Source organism: Maylandia zebra, linkage group LG14, assembly GCF_041146795.1.
Source record: "Maylandia zebra isolate NMK-2024a linkage group LG14, Mzebra_GT3a, whole genome shotgun sequence".
Classification (NCBI taxonomy): domain Eukaryota; kingdom Metazoa; phylum Chordata; class Actinopteri; order Cichliformes; family Cichlidae; genus Maylandia; species Maylandia zebra.
Genome location: NC_135180.1, coordinates 36619431 through 36646189, shown reverse-complemented (window position 1 = coordinate 36646189; position 26759 = coordinate 36619431). Strand labels below are relative to the sequence as shown.

Below are 26759 nucleotides of genomic sequence, written 5' to 3'. Positions count from 1 at the left end.
GGAGGCAGTGAGAAATTCTTTTCTTTTACGTGAGTGGAAACGTGTCTGCAGAAACTGTACGTGATGAGAATGTCTCGCTCTTCTGTCGTGTCGATTCCATCTTAAGCATATTTGTGTCCTCTCATCTTTCCTCCAGGTGATTCGTATCTTGAAGGAGTTGAAGCAGAAATATCCTGATAAAGAGCTGGACCAGCTGGTGGAGCTGGCCAACTACTACGCCTTGCTGCACCAGCAGAAGAGCCGAGCTTTTTACCGCATTCAGGTAACACACACACACACACACACACACACACACACACACACACACACACTGTCTCTCTCTCTTAGGCCCTGAGGTAAACACACAAGGTTGTCCAGAACTGTGGGAACTCATAAAGTAGTTCAAGGGCTTCTAAAAATGATTCTGTACTCTTTGTTTCCTTTAACCCCTCATCCTCCTCTTCCTCTCCCTGAAGGCGACTCGTATGATGATCGGAGCTGGAAACGTCCTGAAGAAGCATGCAGCGGACCACGCGCGGCGCACAGCCGTAGCTGATGAGGAGGCCCCAGAAGACGACGACATGGCTGTGTGCAGCCGCATCTCATTTGAGAGTCCTCACAGTCAGTGCATGGAGAACTGCGGCGTCCTGATGCTGGCTGTGGCGTGTCAAGGTAGCGAAATGAATTACGCATAAGCTTATAATGAGTCCACATAAATAAGACAAGAGGCTGAGAGCTGCTGTGGTAATAAAGCATAAAATCTTTCTGTTCTACAAATCAGTGCAACATTTGATCTAAACTTTTTCTGTCTTTGATCCGACCTGTGGTCAGTTTCCTCCACTGAACCTAAAGGAAGACATTTAATTACTTGTAAAAGTACTTATGGAAGAAGCACTTTAAAGAGAGCCTGCAGTAACCCGTGCTTAAACAGAATTTCTTTTTTTAACACAGCAGTTTGAAAAAAATTCACGTAGCTTGTTTTGAGGAATCCCAAGAAAAGGTTTTTGGGGGTTTTTGGAGTAATTGTCAATGACCAGCTACCACATTTTGACCCATCCATCTGGTCACAGTACGAAAGCAATTTTTTCACACAGCTTTATTAAGTATGTCAGAGTTTCTGATATATATGCCTGATTCTAAGGCACCTAGATGGGAGGCACTGATTGATGGACAGCTATACATAATACAGCTGAATAGGATTCCCCCCTCCCACACACACACACACACACACACACACACACACACACACACACACACACACACACACACACACACATATTCTGGTGTCAAAAATCCAGATGCATACATTTCAGCCTGTAGATTCATGACTATTTCCTTCAAATTCTTAAATTCGTTTGCTCATGTTTCCATCCATCCATCCATTTTCATCCGCTTTATCCGAGGCCGGGTCGCGGGGGCAGCAGCCTAAGCAAAGAAGCCCAGACCTCCCTCTCCCCAGCCACCTCCTCCAGCTTATCCGGGGGAACACCAAGGCGTTCCCAGGCAAGCCGAGAGATATAATCTCTCCAGCGTGTCCTGGGTCTGCCCCGGGGCCTCCTCCCGGTGGGACATGCCTGGAACACCTCACCCAGGAGGCGCCCAGGGGGCATCCTTGTCAGATGCCCGAACCACCTCAGCTGGCTCCTTTCGATGTGGAGCAGCAGCTGCTCTACTCTGAGCCCCTCCCGGATGGCCGAACTTCTCACCCTATCTCTAAGGGAGAGGCCAGCCACCCTTCGGAGGGAGCTCATTTCTGCCGCTTGTATCCGCGATCTCGTTCTTTCGGTCACTACCCACAGCTCGTGGCCATAGGTGAGGGTAGGGACGTAGATCGACCGGTAAATTGAGAGCTTCGCTTTTACACTCAGCTCCCTCTTCACCACGACGGACCGGTGCAGCGTCCGCATTACTGCAGCTGCAGCCCCAATCCGTCTGTCGATCTCCGGCTCCCTTCTCCCATCACTCGCGAACAAGACCCCGAGATACTTGAACTCCTCCACTTGGGGCAGGAACTCATCCCCGACCCGGAGTGGGCACTCCACCCTTTTCCGGCTGAGAACCATGGCCTCAGATTTGGAGGTGCTGATCCTCATTCCCGCTGCTTCACACTCGGCTGCGAACCGCTCCAGTGCGAGCTGGAGCTTGTTGCACTTTTAATTTATCTGCATTTCAATTCCCAGATCTGCTAATATTAAAAAGAACAAAATGTTCCTTCTATCTTTATCGTTTCTTTTCTTGTTGCGAGCTTGTTCATGTTTCCTTTTTAAAAATCTCACTCATTAGACCTTTGTGCACCTTATGTACAAAGGTCTGGTTTCCACCTCCAGTTTTAGTCATGAATAGATTTAGACACTCCAAGACAATCACTAGCATGTAAAAGGAAGTCTAAATTAATCCAAATTTAAAATAGAGTCCCTCTTTAGATATGTTGAATAAATGTATTTCAGTTAAATTCAGTTCAGTTTTATTCATATGTATTTATTTATTTATATCGCTCCAAATCTCAACAACAGTTGGCTCAAAGCGCTTTGGCTTCAGTTCTGAAATCATAAGGAAAACAAAATCTGCTGGTGAAAAACACGAGCAACATAAATGCAAAAGTAACTGAGAGTCAGCTTATCTTCCTATATAGGTTTTGTAAGAGTGTGAACATCACAGTACAGATAGATACAGCTCACAGAAATAATATTGTGTAATATATCCAGTGTAACTGTGTTTTATTTCTGTTGTTTAGGTGGTCTGGGAGAGAATACTTTCTATGTGGACTACAGAACAGAAGATGGTTCAGCCAACGCTGGATCAGATTACGAATACACCGAAGGAACGCTGGTGTTCAAGCCTGGAGAGACTTGCAAAGAGATCAAGGTGAGTTCAGGGAAGACTGCGAAGAGAAGATAACCTGCCATTTAAAAAACATCCTTTTATTAAAAACAAAGAAACACAAGGTTAACCGTATACAAAAAATCACAGGAACACAACAACAGTGACTCAGGTGGGGCTTATACTTTGTTGGGGACATGGACAGCTGCTGACAGTACGGATGAGTAGCTGTTCCTTTTATATAAGCTCAGGCCAGTTTACACAATCACAAAATACTACAGGGAGTCTTGTCCTCACCATCTGATGTTAAAAGTTACATCACTCAGACCCCAGCTGACCCTGGCATGGATCTTATGGATGCAGAAACTGTAGCAGGCCTTTCAGCGGTTATCAGTGTTGCTCGCAGCATTAGTGTCGCTGGGTTTGAAGTCAGGCTGAGCATTTCCATGTGGAGTTTGCATGTTCTCCCTGTACAGGTTTTGGTATGTTAATGTTGGCCATTTGGATCCAAGACGCTCAAGAGTTTTGCTTTCTTAGAGGCAGAAATACAAGTACAGGGAAACAAGACACGGCTGAAGCTTGAACGTGGAAGCAGTCTTATAAATCTTAAACTCTGAAAGGGACAAAGCAAAAACTTCATAATAAAACAGGAAGTAAAAAGAGCGAGTGAACACAGACAGAGGGAGGCTCAGACACTGATGCACAGAAGAAACAGTGAAAAGTGTTAGAAGCACAAAGGAGGAACAAAAAGAGAAGTGAGGACACAGCAGTGACCACGACACAGACACAGTTTAAGAGTACTCTCTTCCTTCATCGTGGCAGATGGAAGATGAGTTTGACAATAAGGGAACTTCAGTGTTAAAGATTTATTGAAGGGTTTTTTGGAGACAAGTTGAATCTTTAATGATCCCTGTGGGAAACTGTATAGCTGATTATATGAATTATGAAATATACCTGTCAGTTCATCCCAAAAGCTTTGAGCTCCAAGTTGGTGAAGAGATTTCTAATTCAGCTGATTTTCTAATTAGGACCTACACACGGTAAGTCACCAGCTTTGGTGCAGGAGGAGCTCTGGACTGAGAGTTTTACTTTATAAAAATGCACAAACACTCTGCGGGCTTCCTCCACAGTGACTGTGAAATCTGGGAAGATTTCCAAGGAGATCAAAGTGAGGAGAAAGAGGTGGGAGAGGGATGAGGAGATACATAATGAGAGTCCCGGGAGGAGAGACAGACAAAGGCTCTGGAAAAACAGAAGCCCGGGTTCGCGGCTGGGAGGGAAAAATACTGTTACTTCCAGTCAGACTACTACTGCTCATTCTGCTGCTTCTACATGTGGGTTATGTTTGTTCCCACTAACATGAATGTAAAGCAGAAAGTCACGGGTTTGCTGAGAATCTATGAGCAGCTGAAATTATAAACATAAAATTAAAGTATTAGAAAAAAGAGAGATGATATTGAAACCTGTGGCAATTCTGTAATCCCAAAGATGGCAGTTATCACTCACCTCTCACGTAAACCAGTCGTGTTGGTTCACTGCTAAGTTATCTATTAACTAAGACTAGCAAGTTTGTTTAACAAGCTGCTTCTGGACATTTTAAAGCTCCGTCACAACGACACAGATGCCTTTTAATTAGTGCTAATCTAAATAAAATACTTTGACTCTCAGAACCCGATACAGAGACTTCTCTGATTGACTCTTTCTCACTGCACGGCATATTATTTGTTAGCACATTTCACCGATGCACAAAGAGCACAAACACGATGGAGACGTCCAATTCAGCCCCTCAAATTAGTGGAAGTGAAGCCAAGCAGGCAGTAATGAGCTGATACTGCCTGTGTCGGTCTGAGCACTCATGTTCCCCTAACCTAAAGCTTTAAAAAATCCAGATGTTTGAGTTATGTGTAAAAAAACGTCACACTTAAGTGAGGAGGAACTGTGGGATTTTGGTGCTTCTACGCTGGATCACCATTTTCAGCCCAACCTTTAAAACTTCTGAAGAAAAGTCGACAAGCAGATGTCAGACACAGTTTCTGTATCTTGGTAACCACTGAAATTAAAATGTCAGTCAGTCTCTTCCTGTTCATTTAATCAAGGGCTCAAAATAACTTACAGAGCTTGCTGCTTCTTGCTTTTACTCACATTTAGAGATGAAACCCTTTTTCAAGCTTGGTTTTTGTGTTTTTCTAACTCATTACTTTTTCATTAAAGATCTGCGTTTTATTTTAAGATTCCAGTACCTTTGTGATTAAGTGAACGTGTTTGTACTGCCTCCTTCTCAACCTTCAAAAACTGCCTGCTGCTTCCAATAATTCAGCACTATTACTGTAAAAAACTGTTTTTAGTTTAGTTTTCGATGATCAGTGAAGTGAAGTGCTTCAGAGTTCCCCATCTTTTACTACAAATATCAAAACCTTTGAATTTGGGATCAAATAACACAATAAAGATGTTTTTCTTAATGTGAAACCAAGAATATTATCTCTAAAGTGCTGCATGCTGTCTGCATTAAAAGGAGACATGGTAAGCCGGCTAATCCGTGCTTGGATTCAAAATGTGATGGGAGATCAGAAGGAAGTGGGGATGAGTGGAGGGGTGGTACAATAGCCTAAAGAGCCACATTAAATAAGAAGAAGTGTGGACATCTGAAAAACTGGCAGCATAAATTGGCCCCTCCACCACGAGTGAGCGGATGGCCAGATGTGGAGTAACTATATTACAAAGGTCGGTGTCATCCTTTTCACCAGCACCGATTTCATCGAACGCCGTTCCAGTTAGAAACGAGCAGCAGGGAAACCAATTAAACTTGAATACTTCAGCTCTCTGCCAGAGCTCCACTTTCTCTGTCGCATTAGTTCCACTGTGTGACGGTCACCGCAGCCTTCACAGGCTCTGACTATACGAGAGAGATCAATCTGACAGAGCCAATAACAGGTCTCATTGTCAGCACTCTTTGTTGTAATGAAGAGTCATAATTGTTGTGTCAAAAAAAAAGGAGACAATTAGCAGTTCTGAAAACGTGTCTCCTCTTCTCAGCACAGTTTATTCCAGTCAAATAAATGCAGCTGATCATTACTTTGTCTGATTACTTAAGGCACAAAATTTCATTTGATCAATTTTTAATCTGCATTATTTGCAGACCAGGCGCTATGCTTGTGGCCTCACACAGAGCCACGCACAAAGTTTCCTTCTTCAGCATAATGAAGATTAAATTAACTGTCACTTCATGTTTGCTGATTGAATGAAGGTCTGTGCTGTATCTGAAGTAGGCAAATCAGCCCCATTAGTAACAGAGATGAGACATTCAATTATAAAACACAGCTTTGTATTAGAAACGACACAGGAGAGTTACTGTTGTCTGAATCCAATAAACACTCTGGGTAGTCTTTCATTGGTGACTGAGTTGTAGTTTAATGATAATGATCGTCATCATTTCTTTGCACTTTTGTTGGTAATAAATACGATTTTCAAGAACTTTGGTTTTCTGGTGTTTAGCAGTTAGCACAGGAAACACTCAAGACAAGAGACAGCAATGCCTGTGCTATAAGCGATGGTTATTCTAGGAAACTAAATCTAAACCAAAACTAAAACATCAAATAATATTGTAAGAGTGCTGAGAGCTATAGAGCAGAGTTTAACTCCACCCCAGACCATTCACCCGCTCTCCATCCTCGTTTCCTGTCTGCTCTGCTGTTCTGTAATGAAAATAATAAAAGCCCAAATAAATCTTTAAAAAAATATATTGTTTGTTCTCTAAACTAACTAAAATCAGATAAAAATGTGTTAGTTTTAGTCTTTGACAGACTGATTACATTGTTATCAGAGCCAGCCTGATGAGGTTTTGCTACTTTTATCATTTTAGAGTTAAACAACCAAAAAACTTAACATGAACTCACAAAGGAAACTCACTGAAACTGAAATAGATTGAAAATACAAAACCAAGATTTAAAAAATTAAAAAAAATTTGACTGTAACAATACAAATACACATTGATATGATTTCTCATATTTTGTTGTCTTGTTCAGCCGATGGGCCTAAATATGGTCGGAAGGGGTCCTTTCTTTGTGCGCATGCGCCAACCAGCATGCAGCCTGCTGTAACCCATAATTTCCTTTGGGATTAATAAGGTATTCTGATTCTGACATTCATTTAATGAATCAGTGTGTAAAACTCCCTGAAGCTGATGTCTTCAGATATTTAATTTTGTCCAAACTGTCTAAAAACAACATGAAAGGATTATTTAAGTTGAAGACTAGTTTAACAAATGCCTTAAAAACAATGTTTTTGTAAGTCCACGCTCTACAGATTTACAGTTTATTATGTAATTTGTCAGCACATAAAAAGTGTACTGGTTGTACTCTTGGCGCTATGAGGGAACAGTATAAAAACAACTGTCACAACAAAGAGAAATCCATTTAAAATCAGACTAATTGAATTCTTATTACTTTAATGCAATTCAGTTTTATTTATATAGCATCAAAAAAACCACAATAGTTGCCTGATGGTGCTTTATATTGTGAAGTAAAGACCCTACAATAATATAAAGAAAACAGAGAAGACCCCAACATGGTTCTTGGGTCTCTGACATCATGTTTCAAACCTCAGGTAAAGAATTTGATTTGTATGTTTTTGATTCTTGTCTTAAATTTAGACTTTTAAGTAAATTGGTGATGTATAGGATCAATTATAAAAACATTATTTCTCATACAAGTACTTGCAGGGGTTTAATCCACGTTACCTATCAGATCCATGCTTCTCTCTCGGGTCCATTGATCAGCAGTTTTCAGCTATTCTTAATTCCCAGTTGGCTCTTACAGCCGAATGGTTGTTCTCAGTTAATGTTCCAGAACTCTGCAATAGCCTCCCACGTCAGATTAGGTCAATTAACTCACTAACTTCACCTCTTCTCACAGACCTCTTCACTTTCAGACTAGCTTTAATTCACAGTGCCATTTTCCCCCACTGCTTGATGGTTTTACTGGTTGTACAGTACGTTGGCCAACATTTATTGTGTTTTAATGGGTTATAGAAACAAACGGACTTTGCTGGTTGGGCAATAGATCCTAAAATTTATACAATATTTCAAAAAAATTGACGGTGTCAACATTGCTGATATTTTATTGACGCTTCCAGGCATCAGTAAATGAATTATACATCCTTATTTTCTAATGAACTATACAACACTGCACAGTACTGTCACATAATACAATTGAAAGATACTTTCTACCTATGCAGGAGTTTAAGTTACTTAAACTGCTTTTTACTTTTGCTGCTTGTATCTCCTCCTCGTTCTACTCAGTGGTGTGTTTTTGCTTCAAGTGGTGAAACACCTTTGTAGTTTCCAGCTTTAGCAGGAAGAAATGCATAATTTGAAAAGTACTGGGCTTTGTTGGAGCTTGTTGAAGTAACTCTTTCTTCAGGCACTAAATTGTCATCAGACGTGACTCTCTCTCTCTCTCCCTTGTCTCCTTATTGTGTGCACTATGGGATGTAAAAACAACAAATCATGAGTGATGCCGTATGACAGAGTGCAATAAAAGATAAGATAACTCTTTATTGTCATTGCACAGTCATACATAGTACAGTAGTACAATGAAATTGGAAAACTGTCCTACGTCGGCACTACATATAACACAACACGACACGATACGACACATCGCAACGCAACACAAACAACACAACACAGTATAATAACTTAGTAATAAAAAAGAAGAACAAGTGTATTTGTATTGCACACTGTTATTATTGCACATTAATTATTGTTGCACCTTGTTATAAATATAAATATTATTATTAGTACTGTTTTTACCATTGTTAACCCCCCCCAAAAAAAGTCCAGGGAGGTAGTCAGTCAGGTCAGCTATTTGCATTGATCAGGGCTATTGCCCTGTTGTAAAACTGTCCTTGAGTCTGTTTGAGTCTGTTTGACGTTGGCGTCGTGGGGCTGCACGACGCCAACGCGTTAGTGCGGTTAGCTCGTTAACACGTTAGCGTCGTACAGCACCACGCACAGGGGCGATCTGCGTTAACTCACCAACGGAGATTTGCCGCGTTAATGCGGTCATAGCGTTAACGTGATTTTAGCGAAATTAACGCTGACAGCACTAGTTTTTTGTATTTTGTCTAAACAGTGGCATGAATCAAATTTAATAGGGATTTTTTTTATCTACATTTTTGCAAAAGCAGTGCTGACAGAGAGGGGATATAATAATATAAACAGAACTCTTTATGGGTTATAGTGAAGCTCCACGTCTCCCGGATATTTCGTATTTTTTAAGTGTTTATTTCTCTTGCAAGAAAAAGTCACATTTATACACTTCCATCTGTGGCAGGCTTGGCTGGACACGCAGACCTGATCTGATTTGGGAATCCCCACCTGCCACCTGCTAATGTGCAGTGACATGATTGGATAGAGTTGACTACAGAACCAGCAACTGAGGGAAAAGACTGGCTCTTGATATTCACCTCAGCCATCCAGATACAACAACACTGCGCTTAAGCATCCTGAGCAGGGTTCAGTTTAAATTCAGCGCATGTAGCATGACTGCATTCCACATAATACTGGGATTGTTGTTGAAGTGGCCTTCTAGGATAGAGACATTTTCACTCTTTGACCATATAATTCCACCTCAGAGCTCTCCGAAGCTTCTTATTATTCACTAATAGGATTCTGCTCAGGAATCACATGTTATGTCCAAATTTGAATAATTAATAATTACACATGAAGGACACTGAACAGAGATGTTTCTTTTATTCTGTCTTCTGGTCTCACTGAGCTTTGCTCTAAAATCCAAAACACAAAAACTGACCAGGAATTATTAATCACTACAGGAATCTCACTCACACTCACCTGTTTGGAGCTAAAGTTTCACGCTGTTCTCTGGTATCTTCTGTTTCTAGATTGGCATAATCGATGATGACATATTTGAAGAGGACGAGCACTTCTTTGTCCGCCTGTTGAATTTGCGTGTTGGTGATGCAGAGGGGATGTTTGAAAGCGACGAAGTGGGTGCCGCACCCAAAGCTCGCTTAGTTGAGCCCCTGGTGGCCACGGTGACTATCCTGGATGACGACCATGCTGGCATCTTCACGTTTAGCGAACGAATGGTACGGGTGAGTGAGAGCGTGGGCACAATGGAGTTGACGGTGGTGCGCAACTCAGGCGCCCGTGGCACAGTCATCCTGCCGTACCACACCGAGTCAGGCACCGCCAAGGCTGGAGAAGACTTCGAGGAAGCCCGAGGAGAGCTGGAGTTCACCAACGACCAGACCAGGTGAGTCAGGATGACATCATGCTGCTCTTCTTCTGGTTCTTGACATGTAAGTAATAGGGAGGAGAAAGCTTTTCACAATTTGTATAGGAACATTTGAGTGGACACATCTAACACGACCAATGAAACTCTTATGCTTTTATTTTGAAAATCAACCATCTTGTGACCAAGACTCTGACCAGGACACTGTTGTGCTGATCTTCAGTATCACTCAGCAGCTTTCGACCATCATCTTTTAGACTCTAATGTCATCATCTTGGACTCCAGCTGGTAATGATAGTCCTTGTCCTGCTGCTGGGCAGCTCTGACCACACAAGAAGCAGGTGAGGAACCGCTTCATGTGGCGCTACGCAGAGCAGAACAAGGACTACCAGCTCCAGAAGTTCATCCAGGCTACAAGAAACATACTAAACCAGCAGCTGATTAGGCTGCTGTCATTAACTTTCCACAACCTCCTCGTCAATGAAGATGCAGATGAAAATCTTAAACGCTGTATTGTTCATTGTTTGTCCCTTTATCCATGTGACTGCATGCACTCATCCATCCCCAGTACCACTAACATCCCAATCAGAATTAGAATATGTGGGGGAAACTAAGTTTCTATAGAACATGACACAGAATATTGTGTTACCTCTGTCCTGGTTCATTTACATTTTATTTCACTAGCTGGGCCCACGTCCCCATTTTAGGTTTGACAGCATTTGTTAGGCGATAAAGGCGAATGGCTTAATCAAGAATTGAGCTGTGGTTTGGGAAGGCCTCGATGGGGACTGGTGGTGGCAGATGGTCCTACTCCTGAAAGTCAGATAATTCATCTCCAAACTAAAGGGCTGAGTAAACCTCAGCTAATGTTTTAAAATGGAATTTGCTGAAGATGAAACATATTTTTTTAAAACTACAATGATTTAGTGTCAGGGTAGGTTTCTTCAGTTAGAGACCCACAAAAACAAAGGAAATTGATTTCAGAACAAACAGGAAGACACACCAAGTAGCGCTCACTGATGACGGTATTGATGCTGTTAATGATTAGCAATATTTCAGAGCAGTGACTGATGAGTACCTGTGAAACTGGGTACTCAAAGACCAGTGTCATTAACAAGAAAGCATTACAACAATTACACTTCATGCCAAATCTGTGACAGTTGATGTGGATAGATGCACATCGCTTCTTTCTAGTTCTTTCTGTTTTTTGCTTCTTTTTCTTCCTCCTGTAGTTAATAAGAACAGAAACATCTGTAAACAAAGTTGTAAATATGTCCAGTAGGATTGCATGTCAACAAGAACACAGACCTGTATGAAACTGTGCTAACATACCAACAATAACAATTGTATGAAAAGATCGTATCTGGGCTGATAAAATGTGCTACTGCAGATTTTATCAAATAAATCTGCTCATTCTGGGACCTGAAGCTTTTGTTCCAATCGAAGATCTTTTTTGCGTTAATGTCAGCAAGCAAAGAAAGAAAGAAGATTTAAAATCTGACCAATTACATTAATTTAGGATGGTATTGGGTCGGGTGATGTATGTCCTGTTCATTTGAAATGCTGAGTATTTCAGAGCCCTCTGGCCTCCTGCTGCAGTTAATTAGTGAAAATGCATTAAAACAAATAATCTTTCACTTTCAGACTTTGCTGCTCTGCGTGTTTATGCCCACAAAAGAGGATAAGGATCTTTGAATGGTGAATAATTCAGGGGATGGAGTAAAGAGAGTGTATGATTTTCAAAATAAGTTGTTATTGATTAGAAATTTATGCTTTCACCTCTTCACTCCAGCTAAATGTATATTTTATTGAACTTTTCTATAACAGTAAGAGGAATGGGCAGAGGGAGGTTTCAGCTGCTGCGTGCTTCGTGGTGATGTTTGCTCGTCTCCATCCTCTGCTTGTTTCACTTCCTCCTCTTTCCTCTTGTTTATTCGCATGTCTTCTCTTACCATTATTCTCTCTTCACCTCTTTCAGCGCTCCCCACACTGTCTTTGGTTCACCTTTGTGCCTGCCAGACGACAGTCCTATCCATTATTCATCACAGCTGACCTGACGGCAGGCTCAGCATGCTCATGCTGGATCTTTTCTGAGTTTGTGTCACATTATACTGCACGGTAGTGTTGGAGTGAATCGACCAGAACCTAACGAGTAACGTCAGGTCATATTTGGTTGTATTTATAAGTGTAGCAGCTCTTTTTTGTGTAGCCGGGTCGCACCACCAGATGGCACTGTGCAGCGTGTCGGGGTCTCCTTAGAGCCGGCGGGGGTGCTTTGAGCTTCCGATAGGATGCGTCTTCACATCCAGCTCTAACTGTCTACAGTAACAAACCTCACAGGCAACGTTTTTGACACCGGAGCCTTTCTCCTTTTCAGAACTGTGTAGCACTTATGACAAGTTTGAACGACTCGTGCTTGTGTGATATTGATTCCAGGAGCTCCACATTGATGTAAACAGGTTCACTGACTGGCAGGACAGTGAATTTAGTGAGACAGGTCTGGTGATGGGAGATCTCAGCATGTTTCTGTGAAGCAGCACTTTGGCTCTGCTCCTGAGGAGGGATTTATTCCTGTTTGCTGTTCCACTGGTTAATCATGGCCCAGTCAGCGTGTCTGAACACGTCAGCTTTCACTCAAAGCTCCCACCTTGTGCCTTTTGTGCCCCTTGTGACCTTATTAAGTTTCTGTGTGGCTACATTTAGTTGCATGATGACCGACGATGCAGTTCCTAGAGATAGAGTTCCTAGAGTGGGCAACAATTCTCTGAGTGCAGCTCCAGAGTTATTCATGCCTCTGCAGTCGTTTCATTTCTGTGAGAGGACTCCAGCTCTCAAGGGTGTAGTTTTGTTCTTGGACATAACATGTCACCAGCTTTCTGCTAAAATCAGGACTTGGTGTTTCACATCTTTTTAGGCTTTTTTGCAGCTCCACACTGCTCTGGCTCTAGCGTGTGCTGACCGCTACTGCTTGACCACAGCTGGCACTGTTTGCACATCTGAAAACAGAATTTGAACAAATCCTTGCATGCTTAAAATTACTGAAAAGGAACCTTTAGTGGGTCTGTTTAATTAATAAAGAAATGTCTGAACATTGTTTGACTTGCGTGCAAATTAGAGTGGCCATACCTATTTTGTTGTTTACAGAAATTTGCTCATTATGAGTGTGAAATCCAAAATAAATAAAATAAATAGCAAAGATGACAAAGTTGTCAAGAGGAGGGGTTGAGTGAATAGGTATACTTCAATATTTAAAGGTTTTACTGGGTAGTAAAATACTTCTTAAAGGTATTTACTATTTGAATTTCACATCATATAAATGGTGGCAGAGAATGATAACAGCATCACATTCAACAATCAGCTGCTTGACATTTTGAATGGAAGCAGATTAAAGTAATTATTTTAGCTTTTGTTTTGTTTTTTTGTGCCCTCTATTTTTTTATGTAAAATGATTTTTAGGAAGTGAGAAGACTTTCTGCAGACTCGCAGCTATCAGGTTAAAATGCCAAAGTTGACAATCTGCAGTAAAATAAAGTAACAGCAACATCGGGGTGAAGACACGTCAGTGTCGCCCCCTACAGGTGAAGTAGCTGGTCTGGTTTTATTAGTTATTCTTGGAGGGAATGAGTGTCAAAGCTGCATTTTGCTAGTAAATCTACATTTGTTAACCTGTAATTATTATATGACTATTTAATGACTACTAAATCAAAACTAAGAGTAAATAACTACTAACAACTGTTAGCAGTTGGATATTTAGAAGAAGTTAATAAGTCACGTTGATTTATGAGTGAGATAGGAAGGAAGTTTCGAGCTGTCAGCGGCATCAGCGGCGCCGTAGCTCTCCTGCTGGACTGTTTTATGATCGTTCTTTCTGCTCATCATCACCTCATCTAATCGCCTCGCTCCTTCATTCTGTCATTTTCACGCCACATTGCTTACCTGTCAGGATGACTTGACTGTTGATTGCATCGGCCCAGTTCCTTTCCTTTTTTTCTCCCTCGTTGACTCTCACAAAGCCCTTTGGGGTTTTTGAAGCCGGTGTAAAAAGCTGCAAAATCAAACATGTGGCGCTACACGTGGCGGTGACCCCTTGTGAATGAGGGAGTGCTTTGTTGTCTTTTCATGGCTCCTTCTTTAATGAATACATACTTTTGTATTCCATCCATTCGTGCTCATATCTCGATCTCCTTACACTAAACACTTTTATTGTTCATCTTTCTTCCCTCTCCTTTTCGCTCTTTTTTCCACACCTGTCCTGTCTTCCTTCAGTTTCATTCTCTCCTCCTCCATCTCTTCCTCTGTGTTGTCACAGTAGATTTTCTTCTACCTTCAGTAGGTCGCTCTCTGTGGTGACATTTCAGTCCGGCAGTCCTCAGAGACCTTAACGGGGCTTGTCATCATCACTTCACCTTCACTTCTTCTCTTCTAAAATAAACCCATCATTTCTAATACCGCTCAAACGCTCACTGTCATTATGGTGTTAAAGCTGCTCTGCCTCACTATTGCTTGATTCTTTCCTATTCTTAGTGTCTGGCTTCTTTTCTCCTCAGTGCAAAGTTAATTTCTCTTGGTATGGATTCTGAAAACCAGTCAGCCATGTTGGAGAAGTCATAAATATTCAGCTGAAATCTCCATATGCTATGTGAGCAGATACACTCCAAGTGAGAGTCCCATTATTTAACATTAATGCAGTCTTTGATATTTAAAATGTGGTATTTTAGAAATAGATAATTGCATAATCATCCATGACATCAATCCTTATTCATTATATTTCTCTGACTACTAATAGTTTCCCTCTGTGAGTCTTTTTAATCTGTCTTGCAGTTTTCTCCCCTAGCTCCCACCTTTAACTCACTTATTGAACTTGTGTCCTTTCTATGCATTTGGTTTCCTCCTGCTCTGATTTACACAGCAGCAGGTCCTGAACAGACACAGCAGGGCAGACCTCTGCAGTGTGTGTGTGTGTGTGTGTGTGTGTGTGTGTGTGTTAGTTCACAGGCCTTGAGATTTGCAATGGCAACACGTCGTTAACAAGGACGACCTGTGGTGAAGGCGCCCCGAGTGCTAAAATCACCTATTGATGAAGTGCTTAACTTCATTATGTGTTTGCAACTGACAGTTTTCTGTGTGTGTTTGTGTGTGTGTGTGTGTGTGTGTGTGCGTGTGTGTGTGCGTGTGTGCAGTCAGACTCTCCAGGTGAGGATAATTGATGATGAAGAATATGAAAAACATGAAAACTTCTTCATCGTGCTGGAGGAGCCGCGCTGGCTGAAGAGAGGAATCTCAGGTACGTGACTGTAACATGTTTCCCTTTGTTTGATGGATTTACTTTAACCTTTTGATCGACCGTCACCAGCAAACATGCATCAAACCCTGACGTCATCTCCCTGCTCGACTGTCGGTTACAAAGTGAGAAGTATAAATGAATTCAAAGAGAATATGCTCCACATACACAGACTCGTATTATCAGAGGGTCTTTTTATATGCAAATAATATTTACGTCTAAATTTTGTCTCATTAGTTGCTCCGTGATGCACAAGTTTGAGAGTGAGTCATGTGTTTTGAGACTCAACTTTCTTTCTAGAGTTGTTTTTTTAACCGTGACATTTGAAAGAAGCGCTAGTTGACGGTTATTCAGTGTAGAAATGTTTGCTTTGTATTTACAAGACATCATAGACGGGGCTGAGTACTGAACCTTGGCGTGTTTGATACTCGTTAAAACGCAGCTGCAGAGGTATCAAAGTACTGCAAATGTTTGCTTTCACAAAGCTGGCGCTGAATTTCTCTTCTGACTTTAAACATTTAAAGCAGTTTCACAGCTTTGCATTCATGAAGCTTGTTTAAGAGTTTGCCTTAAACAAGCTTGTATAAAAATGAAATGTATACATTTTTACATTCAGATTTAAAAAAAAATATGCAGCACCCTGAAACAGAGGATTGTATTGTTGGGTCTGTTCCGCAGCGATGAGTCTTCATACTCCTATCCATACCTTCTTACAGTTTTCAGCATAGCTGCTATTTTTAGATCTCTCCTTAGAAGTCTCACCAGGTCCACTTGTACATATTCTTTTAGGCAGAGTCTTCTATGAGTGTCAAAGAGATCATCCATCAACCTTTTCTATTTTGTTCCATTTTTGGGAGGTGTTGCATGTTGGTATTGCAAAATGTGTATATATATATTATTTATTTATTTATTTATTTTAGCGCGCTCTGAGCCACTCAGGTGTTCTGCTGAACGCTGTCACACAAATGCCACAGGATGTTCATGTTGACAGTCTCACCCTGGGGGATGAATTCATGGTTCACAACGCTCTGATTGTCAAAAATGACGAGCAGGCTCCTGGTCTTCCTGTCACCAGGATCACAAACTGGACTCTTCTTGTGAAATCTGCAGAAAAGTGCTCTAATGCGGAGGCACAAAAACAGAATTGAATGTTTGCTTTCTGTCTAAGGTTGAGGTGTGTGATGAAATGACAGAGCGCACAGTGTGCATGGTCTGAAGGGAGCGTGGTAAATAGCAGCTACTGAGCTGAATGAATGAAGGAGTCTGAATACAATCTCAAAGATGACCATGACTTTAAAACAGCTGTTATGTTTCTTGCATTTCAAAGCTTTCAGCCTTTCAGTCACAAAACTAAGTTACACCTCTTCAGTAAATTCACAGAAGAGGCTTTACAGCAGCTCAGACTGCAGCTGGGCTTTATTTGTCCCAGATGAACAGGTGGACAGCGGCACATTATTTGTGTATATTTTGTTGCCTTTTCTTTTCCTTTTTTTCTTGTCTTTTACTTGTTTGTTTGTTTTGTTTGACCCACTCTCCTCACAAGGATCGATAAAATTTCATCTTATCTTAGGAACACAGAGACACACATCTTCAGGGAGACAGCCATTCATCTTTCATCCATCGACACACAAACCCTGCTTTTCTCTGTGTAACGTGGAGACGGGACATTTCCTTTAAACTTCAGATGATTTTTTAGACTGTCCTTTGTGTTATTAACTTGGACAAAACACTAACAGCTGAAAGACAGACGAGTAAGAAAAGAGATCGTTGCTGAAGGCACTCGAGTTTTATTGTAAAGACAAAAAGGTTTTACTGAACTGTTAATATTGACTCACTTGTGAGATCAGGTTTGCGCTTTCATTGTGGAGTTTTGTTTTGATTGTGCTTTCCCTCCTGAATGTTCGCTGGTACTTACTGCTCTTCTTTTCTTGTCCACACGCCCTCCTCTCTGTTTTCTTCACAGCTCTGCTGCTCAACCAAGGTAAGACCATCTGATTAGTTCCTCTGCTTCAAACTGTCAGGACGTCTGAGTCGAGCCACAGTTTTTCAGTCAATATGTTGATTATTTTGTGGAATAATGAATGAAGTGAAGTGAAGCAATTATAGATATATATAATTTTTCTAAAGCCTTTTAAAGGTTTTTTAATGGGGAAAAAGAGAAAGAACATTGATCTTTTAATAACAACTGGTAAAGGTATTCAATTATCAGAGTCACTGATGATTCACTTTTACGTCAGCTCTCCAGCAAAGGTTGACATTTAAAAATGGTATTTTAACCCACACTGAGGCATGAACATATTTGGAGCGAGACGATAATAAATTCGGTCTGACTCAGCGCTCCATCATTCTGTTTGCTCTTCTGGCTTCCTGCTGATTCTGCCTCAAGGAGGAAGGAGAAAAATAACCTAATATCAAATGCCTCACTTCTGCACTGCTGTCAGCAGCTTAACATGCACATATAAAACTCATCCATGTTGACACATAGACTGTTTGTGACACTGTTTCTGAAGTTTTTAATCAGTAAAGTTTGAAAACATCACTGAATTTCTATATATCCACAGAGCAGAGCCAGAGGATTTGTAGAGTAGTCTGGACACTGGAGTTATGGGGCTGGCCACCCTGACAAGCATCACTTTGCTGTCTGCTAAGTCTCACTTCTGCTAACTGAAATCACTAACATGGATTTTTGACTTCTACCTTGGAGGAAACACAACTTAACTGATGATTGTAGACATGTCCTCGAAACCAACAGAGGAAGGTTAAGCAGCACTCAAGCAGGAGATAAAGGGATAAAGGCTGCATTTGCTGTCTTCTTCTTTCAGTTACCCCCTTTTAGGGTCGCCACGAGCATCATCTCACTCTATCCCTAGCATGCTCCTCTGTCACACCAAGCCTCTGCATGAATCTTCTTTGTCGTCTTCTTCTTTTCCTCCTGCTCGGCAGCTCCATCTTTAAAATCCTTTGCCCAATATATCCACTGTCCCCAAAAGTTGATTCTGTTCATCTGGTCGTAGCGTTTTCAGTGGGAGAAATGTTTCGTTACTCCTCTGCACATGTCCAAATCATCTCAGCCCTTCCTCTCCAACTTTGCTAACTTTTCTGATCTTGTCCATTCTGCTCACTGCCAATCAAAACCTTATGGTCTTCGTCTGTGCCACCTCCACCTCCTGTCTTTTTGTTACCGCCACCATCTCCAAACCATCATTTCCTTACACACTTACTACTATCCTTGCCCCCTGGACACTCGTCTCCACACTCTTCATCCTGTCTCCATTCTCTTTTTCACATCTCTTGCTTTGTATGGTTGACTCCAGGTATTTAAGCCCATCTCCCTTCACTGGCACTGCTCCTTGCATGTTTAATTTTCCATCTGCCTCCCTCTTATTCGAACACATATATCTTGTTTTGCTTCTGCTGATTTTTATTCCCCTTCTCTCCAGAGCATACCTCCACATCTCCAGGCTCGCTTCCACATGCTTCTTGCTCTCCCTACAGATCACAATGTCGTTTCCAACCATCATAATCCACAGAGACTCTCGTCAGTCACCATGTTCTTTACCACTGCAGACAAGAAGGAGCTCGGAGCCATAGTACCACAGTTTCTCTCTCAGCACCCTATCATAGGCATTCTGTAGATCCACAAAGACACAGTGAAGCTCCTTCTGACCTTCTCTATACTTCTCCATCCGCTCTCTCCAACCAAATATTGCCTCTATAGATCTCTTTCTCAGTATCAAGCCATTCTGCTCACTGATCTCCACTTTTCTTCTTAACCTAGCTTCAACGGCTCTTTGCCATAGCTTCATGCTTATCACCATTATCCCTCTGTAGTTACTCCACCTCTTCTCCAACACTTGTTCTCCATTCTGCAGGCATGTCACTCTCCAAGATTGTGTTAAACAATCTGGTTAAGTCCACTGCTCTCTCACCTAGACATCTCCATACCTCTAAAGGTATGTCACCTTAACCAGTGCTCATTGCACACTTCCACATCCTCTCCATAGCTGCTCTCACTTCCTGCGTGCTAATCCTCTACACTTCCTGATCCACTAACTGTCCTTCATCCGTCCTTCTCTCTCTCATTTTCTTTACTTATCAGCTACTCAGAGTACTCCTTCCACACTCGTCACTCATTACTACATTTCCATCTCTTTCCTTAATCTCCCCAACCAGCTGCACATCCTTTCCAGCTTAATCTCTCTGCCTGGCTAATCAATACAAGTCCCTTTCTCCTTCCTTAGCCTTACATATAACTCACTGTAAGTCTTTTTCTTTGCCAGCTAGGCCCTCGGTACTCCTGTCTATTTTCTCCATCCTGACTATCCAACTTCTTCCTTTGAATGTTGTCCTATACTTCCTTGTTTCGCCACCAAGTCTTCCTACCCTCTTTCCTTTATCCAAAGGATAAACCAAATACCAAATCTTGGGACTTTTCCTACAGCTGTGCTTTCTCAGTTATCTACTGACTCTTCCTACCACTCAGTCTGCCTCAACTCTCCCTGAACTCTGTGCAACATTCTTCCTTCTTCAGCTTCCACCATTCATCATCTCCTTAATTTCCAAAGTCATCCTACAGACTGCCAAGCTGCATTCTCCTCTGACACCAGCTTGCATCCACCTATGTGCACCTTCTCCGCCATTATGCCACCCTGCGCTCCTGCCTCTTCTTGAAGTCGGTGTTCACCACAGTCCTTTTGTCCTGGTAGCAACCATATATCTGTTCTTCCACATTTCTCCTTACAACAAATCTACCCAACACCTCTTCATCACTTCAGTTCAATTCACCTACATGTCCATTCTGCTCCTCGCCCTGAGGACACTCACTTCCACTCCACAGTTTAGCATATCCACCCAACATCACCCCTTTGATTTCCAGCTTCAAACCCATGATCCCATCTGAAATTTTAATTTAAAGCGTTTCCAATTTTTAATTTAACAATTTTAATCACTCATAGATGCAATAATTATTCCAGATGATTTTTATATTCTAGATACAGCAAAGTTGTTATAGCCACCTGTTTGCATCTGGACCACAGCAGAGCTGTGAGCAGCTTGTGAATAAAGACTCACAAAAAAATCAACACTTGGTGGTTTGTACAGATTTGTCAGAGTGTTTGTGGCCTTTCTAAGTCAAGAATATTATGAATATTAATACTATATTATATACACAGCTTATTGTTCTGGAGTTTCACGTGTGGAAAGCTTAAAAAAGCAAAACTGTTTATATTAAAATAAAATGCTGTCTTACATGATATCCATAATGCTAAAGGAAAGGAAAGAAGATGAGGTGAGATATACTTTTGTTAAATCCCATCTTGGGAAGTATAATAACATAGAACAGCTCAAAAAGCTCAATAACGTAAAAAGAAAACAGTCTAACAAGTACAAAAAAATAAAGCAACATAAAATCACGTAGCTCAGTAAGTAAAAATCTATATAAGCGTTTTATTAAAAGAAATAGCTCCACAAAAAGAGCTTACCCAGTTACCAATAAATGTCAGATCACATTTAATTAAATATATGTCAAATCAAAATCGCAGTCCTCCCACATTTTCATTTCAGGAGCTCTTTTAAGTTTATGATCAACACAGACAGTTAAAAATCAAAAATCAATGCTCAGCTCTGCCAGCAGTAAACAAACAGGCAGCCATAACATTTTTCCATTAACTAAACCTTCCAGAGTTTAGAGTATACTTCCTGTCAAACTTGCTATCAAAGCAACTGAGCAGCTTTAACCTCAAATGACCGACCATTAGAGGCAGAAAAAGCATGAATGAGATGCTCATAGACTGAGGAAAAGTGCGCTGAGTGCAGGAAGCTCTCCAGTAGAAGTGGTTTACAATGACACTTGTTGACCTGAAGGTAATTTCTCATTCAACTCCATCGACTGTCACACTGGGGGAGGCAGAGCTCCTTCCCTGAGGTAAATATGTTTGTGCTCAGAGAAGTACCTTAAAGCTAAGAGAAGTCACACAAGCCGAGTGTGTGTGTGTGTGTGTGTGTGCGTCGGTGTTTATGACAGCTTGAAATAGTGCCAGTGAATACTGCCATATGCTGCTTTGCGCTCTCAGCCTTTTTGGAATTAGATGTATACACCATAAAGTGGAGAGGGGAGGTCTAATCCTCGTCTCTTTCCTTTCTTCTTTTCTCTGAGCAGAAAGGCCACGCGAGTAAATCCCGCTCGAAACACAATGAGCCTTAAACTCAAGCTCTCTGTGAACCCCCAGACAGCTACTACCTGTCTCTAGTGTAAGGAAAATATTGTTGGCTGTAATACAAACCCTGATTGGCTCTCGGTTATTTCTCCAAGATGAACTCTGGTTGGTGTAGCTGCCGTTGCCACTCTGTTGATCAGTAAACCAAACTGAGCCATATGTCAGCGTAAATGAACTCTTTCTGCAAGCTCTTTAGTGTTTTCTCTCTCAGACTGAAGCAGGTGTGTATATAAAGCACACGGTTTAGCTTATTAGCATTTTGCATTGTTTCAGCCAGCTGAATTTATGCCATAGAAAAATGTTAGAGTTGTTTTGGCTTAAAGTTGACCGTTTATGCTCATTTTCAGCTGCTTAGTTTTATTATCAGACTCCACTGGAGAAGCTTTTCATGAGTCAACATTCATGATGATCCTTAAACTGAAGGGCTATACTGCAGCCTCGGCTTAGCCACAGTCTCAAACAAGCTGCTTTAGCTCCTCCCCTCATAAGTCATAAGCAACAATGTTGCTTGGTTAAGAGGAAGGCCTCACATAACTAATTTTCCATTTGTTAACACTGATTTATTTTTTTTAATAACAAAGGCACAGTGAGTCGATTTGTGCAGTTATAAATTTTATTTGTTATTTGTTTAAGTCATTTATTATGCAAAATTAATTTATTTTTTTTGCTCTGGGTCACAGGAAAATAAATCTTTGAGTCCAAAACTGTTGGTTTAAGTTTCAATATGTGGGTTTCATGGGTCAATTTTATTTTTTCAGAAATATAGTTTACATAAGCAACACTGTTTTCCACAAAGAGTGTCATTAACTTAAATTTCATAAGAAAAAATGTACAGTAAACTCCTCCAGGACGGAAATGGATTCACTAACAAATCAGTGATTTCAACACATTTCAGTGTGTTCCATTCTGTTTATTGCCTGCCACTTAAACCAAGTCAACCTGTTTGTGGTATCAACATTTTAAAACTGACTTGAATTACTGACTTTAAGCCGTACAAGCCCCACCCGAAACATACCCTAACCTGTTTGAAAAACATTTATGCCCCAGTTGGTCTGGTTTTAATGCTGGTAGAAAATTTGAGTTAACCAGGTTGTTTATTTATTGTAAGTAAAATTGGAAACACTGCAGCTTAAATCACCATATCTATGATGGTGAAGATGATCATTTTGATTATGATAATAATGAAACTAAAACTGACAAAAGTGAAATCTTTTGGGGTTTTCAGTTTTTAAAAAAATCCACTCTGATCAAATATGAATTGAATGACTCTTATGTAAATCCCTTAGACTGACTCACATAATGTGACATGCTTATGCCTTAAATTATTTTTTTATTTTAGTATTTCTCTGAACATATGGTACAAATATTCTGCCACCCACCCTTTGTCTCCATGGAGCGACACACACACACACACACACACACACACACACACACACACACACACACACACACACACACACACACACACACACACGCAGGTATCTGTCACGGACACATAAAAACTCGTATTTCAGGCTCATGGTGATGCGCACAAGTGCTCCTTAAAATAAAACACTTCATTGTGGAAGTACCATTACAAGTTTCTTAGTTTCAGGCCAGTCTCACTGTGCTGTCCCTTCTCTTTCCTTCACATCCATCTTCCACAGAGGGGACAGAGGGCCAGATGACTGCTGAGGAGGAGGAGGCTCGGAGGATAGCAGAGATGGGGAAGCCCATCCTGGGAGAGCACAGCCGTCTGGAGGTGGTCATTGAAGAGTCGTATGAGTTCAAGGTGATGATTCATCTTCTCTTCTTCCTCTGTCACACCGTTGTCCTCTCTGTGCAGTAAAAATAAATTTATTGCTGCATGTCTTTTTTTTATTGAAGTTATTGAATGTGTTAAAATTTAACACATTGATGACTTATTGATTATTGCCCCACAGCAGCTTTAACGTTTATCACTCCACTTGATTTATTTATTGCAGTTAAAAAAAAAGGAAAGGAGAAGAAGCAGCATAGAAACTCCATTTGGGATAAAGCAGAGCTCAGCACGTTGTTTGAGGGAGCTGCAGAGGACAGAGTGTGATAGGATGTGGGCTTGTTTTGTAACACTAGATTTGTAGTGTTATTAGAAGAAACGCAACAAACCTAAGCTGACTTGCAACAAGTTTAAATGCACACCTCAGTGTTTCCAAGAAAGGGCTTTTCCTCCTGTGGCCTCAATACAAACTCCAACAGTCTTTCATAGCAGTTGGGTTGTAGTTCCTAAATGAGGGCAGTGATCGTTTGATCATACTTTATTCATCCCGAGGGAAATTGGGTTAAGGCTGCCAGCCGTGCCAGCGTATGTAGTGAGTGTATGTATGACCCTTTGCATGGTTTTAACTTTGAAAAGCCTCAAAGGGAACGCTACAAACTTGCAGCTCGCCCTACAGCTCCTCTGACTGGGTTGTGTTTAGTGGCTTAGGACTAAGAATTGGTTTAGGCAGGAGGAGTGAGTCAGAGCCACCACAGGTCCAGAGCCAGCGAGTAAATAACATTTTATTTTGTGCTATTTTAATTTCAAGTGAACTAATAATGTCTGTATTTTATTACTTTGATGAATTTCACTTTTTTATACACACACCTCATGCCATGCACATATTCCATATAAGCATGGCAACTGTTTATTTATAAGGACAGGTGGCTCAGTGCTTTTCTATTACCACCTTTAGCATCTGCTGGACCTTTTATTTATGAAAGAAACGAAGATAATTCTATCCCACCATGTAAATGTTAATTATGGTGATCCATCCATTCATTTTCTTAACCAGTTCTTACCAGTTCAGAGTCTCTCGGGTGCTGGAGCTGTTGTAGGCCCAGTAGCAGGGTACACTATGGAAGTTATCAGTCTACTGCTGCACTAACACAGAGAGAGAGAGACACAACCATTCATGCCTACGACCAATTTACAATCACCCAATATTCACGTTATTCATCTGTGGAAGGAAGCTGGAGGACATGCAGACACAGGGAGAGCATGCACGCATGAGTCACAATCTTCAGGGTGTTATCAACCCAGCAGGCATCTACGGTCACATCACGAAGAAGCCTTTAGAGTAGAGAGGTTGCATTTTCTGTGCACTGAGACTCTCTTTTCCCTCACATCTTTCTTTGACCTCATGATATTTCCATTGCACTGCAGACAGAGGTTAATTTACTGATTTCTGAGGGCAAAAACAAATGCTAAATAGAAGGAACTGTGCTCTCCTGGCAGAGTTATGCAATCCACCTTTACACTCTTTCTCACATTGTTAAACCTCGGTCTTAACCCTCTCTCAGTGTGCCGGTCTAAAGTGGGTTTAAATTATTGAAAATGCATGAGTTGCCCTCAATATAGCAGCTCTGTCGAGGCGCACGGAGGATGCAGACTCTCTCAGAGTTTGCAAAGCATCCTCCGTGTGCTTCTTTCTTCTGCAAGCTGTCCAGATATTTGCATGGTGCTTTGGGCTGAGCTCAGGTTGTATTTTAAGCAAATAAAAGCAGCCACCACCTCCACATAAGCCCTCTGCCTCCTGCATGCTCCAAGCAATAACATTAGATTAGTTTACTGGTGACAAACATGCAGAAGGACCATTTGGATGGATGATAATCCGTCATTTTTAATTACACTTCACGAACGTTTAATTAAGGAATCGTATCAGGTCACTCATGTGAAAGGACCATTTTCTGTTTTGCTAGGAGGTTTTTATTGTATTACAGGTCTGAGTCTGTGTGAAATACACAAAATTAAATAATTTAACCATCAACAAGTTCTCTTAATTCCTGTTATCATCAGCTCTTATGTAAGCAGTGGGTGTTTCACAGGTTTTAAATCATGAAAATCCTTCTTAAATGCAGTGAATAACACAAGTGCTGTCACAATAAGCAGTCGCTGAAATACACCTTGTTTGCTTTTATGCTTTCCTCTGAATGATCTGAAATCTAATTAACACAAAATGTGTCAAAGCAGATAAGGTCAGCTCAACGAAGGACACGAACAACTCAAACACCAGTCTCACTCTAAGCCAATTAAACGCGAGCAGAAGCTTGGATTTGTTTGAGGATTAATTACACGAGGAACGAGCGCTGAACAAACATCAACAACGCCGACGGAGGAGAGCCATCATTCCATCATCACATCAAACACCGTCCACTGAGACACCAGATCGTCATCCTCCGCTTGATTAAACCAACCCCTTGTGATCAAATAAAATTGTACTTGTCGCTCATCATTAGTGGATAGTGTGAGTGACCTTGAGGAATAACGCAGTCACTGTGAAGTATGTAAAACAGTGGGAGAGGTGTGCATGTTTGCACTGTATCATCTGCTCCTTCTTGTGTTTGCTGGTTAAATTGCTGAAGTGAGTTTCACAGCTCCAAACTCGACCGAGCACACTGAGCTTTTACCTCATGTGTTTGTGCAGCTGCAGACAAACTGCACGTACTTCAATCATACAGAGACGATTTTATCATCGATGCCCAGATGTTGACGTTTTGGCTTCGAGGTCTACACACAGCTCCTCTAACTGAATCGAACTGATGATGGGTGTGTCATTATATGGAAAATTAAATAATCTGAAAAGAAAAAGAAAAAAATGTGTAACACATGCAGCAGTGAGTGAAATATCTGATGTGGTGTCTTTGTCGGCCTCACTTCATATATGACAGATGTCATGAAAGCTTACGCAACTCGTAACTAAATACAGTGTCATTTAATTTAGGTGGTCGTGGTTAACACGATCACCTAATATGCAAAAGGTCCCGAGATTCTTTGCAAGTAAGAAATCACAAAGACAAACAAAGCTCGTCTTTATGATATGCATCTGTTCAGCTTCTGTGAGAGTTTGCAGGTAAACCGTCAGCTGGATCTGGTTGGTTGTCCTTATGGTCAGCACTGTTAGTATGAAAATCAGAGTGCAGAGCTTTTCCCCTTAATAAATGAAATGAAACTGCATTTTGCATTTACTCAGGTTTCCTTTGCCTAGCTTTATGTTACATTGTGTTTGATGATCTGAAATACAAACGAGCGGGCAAATCCTTTTTTCATACACTGTAACTGTCAAAACTGAATCAAATGCCCAGAAATAGTCTTCCTCCTAACACTTCCTATAACGCAGCGCAGGAGCATCTTTTATTAGAGCCGTCCCACCTGCCGGCTGCACTTTTAAGCCAAAACCGTCCTCCTGACAGGTAAACTCATATGTGTGAGTTTTT

General features: G+C 41.2%; 1 protein-coding gene across 4 annotated transcripts in view; it reads left to right on the top strand.

The window, feature by feature from the left end:
- The window catches only part of slc8a2b (solute carrier family 8 member 2b), a 208436-nt gene that overhangs the window by 172130 nt on the left and 9547 nt on the right, over positions 1-26759 (top strand). For 3 of the 4 annotated variants that reach the window (XM_076873475.1, XM_076873473.1, XM_076873474.1), the window contains 8 exons: positions 137-262; positions 456-651; positions 2714-2844; positions 9697-10070; positions 15230-15333; positions 17294-17311; positions 19203-19283; positions 23192-23316. In XM_076873475.1, coding sequence (XP_076729590.1) covers positions 137-262; positions 456-651; positions 2714-2844; positions 9697-10070; positions 15230-15333; positions 17294-17311; positions 19203-19283; positions 23192-23316 — 1155 coding nt within the window. The remainder of the gene's footprint in view (positions 1-136; positions 263-455; positions 652-2713; positions 2845-9696; positions 10071-15229; positions 15334-17293; positions 17312-19202; positions 19284-23191; positions 23317-26759) is intronic. The other variant, XM_004574105.3, reaches the window with a different exon arrangement.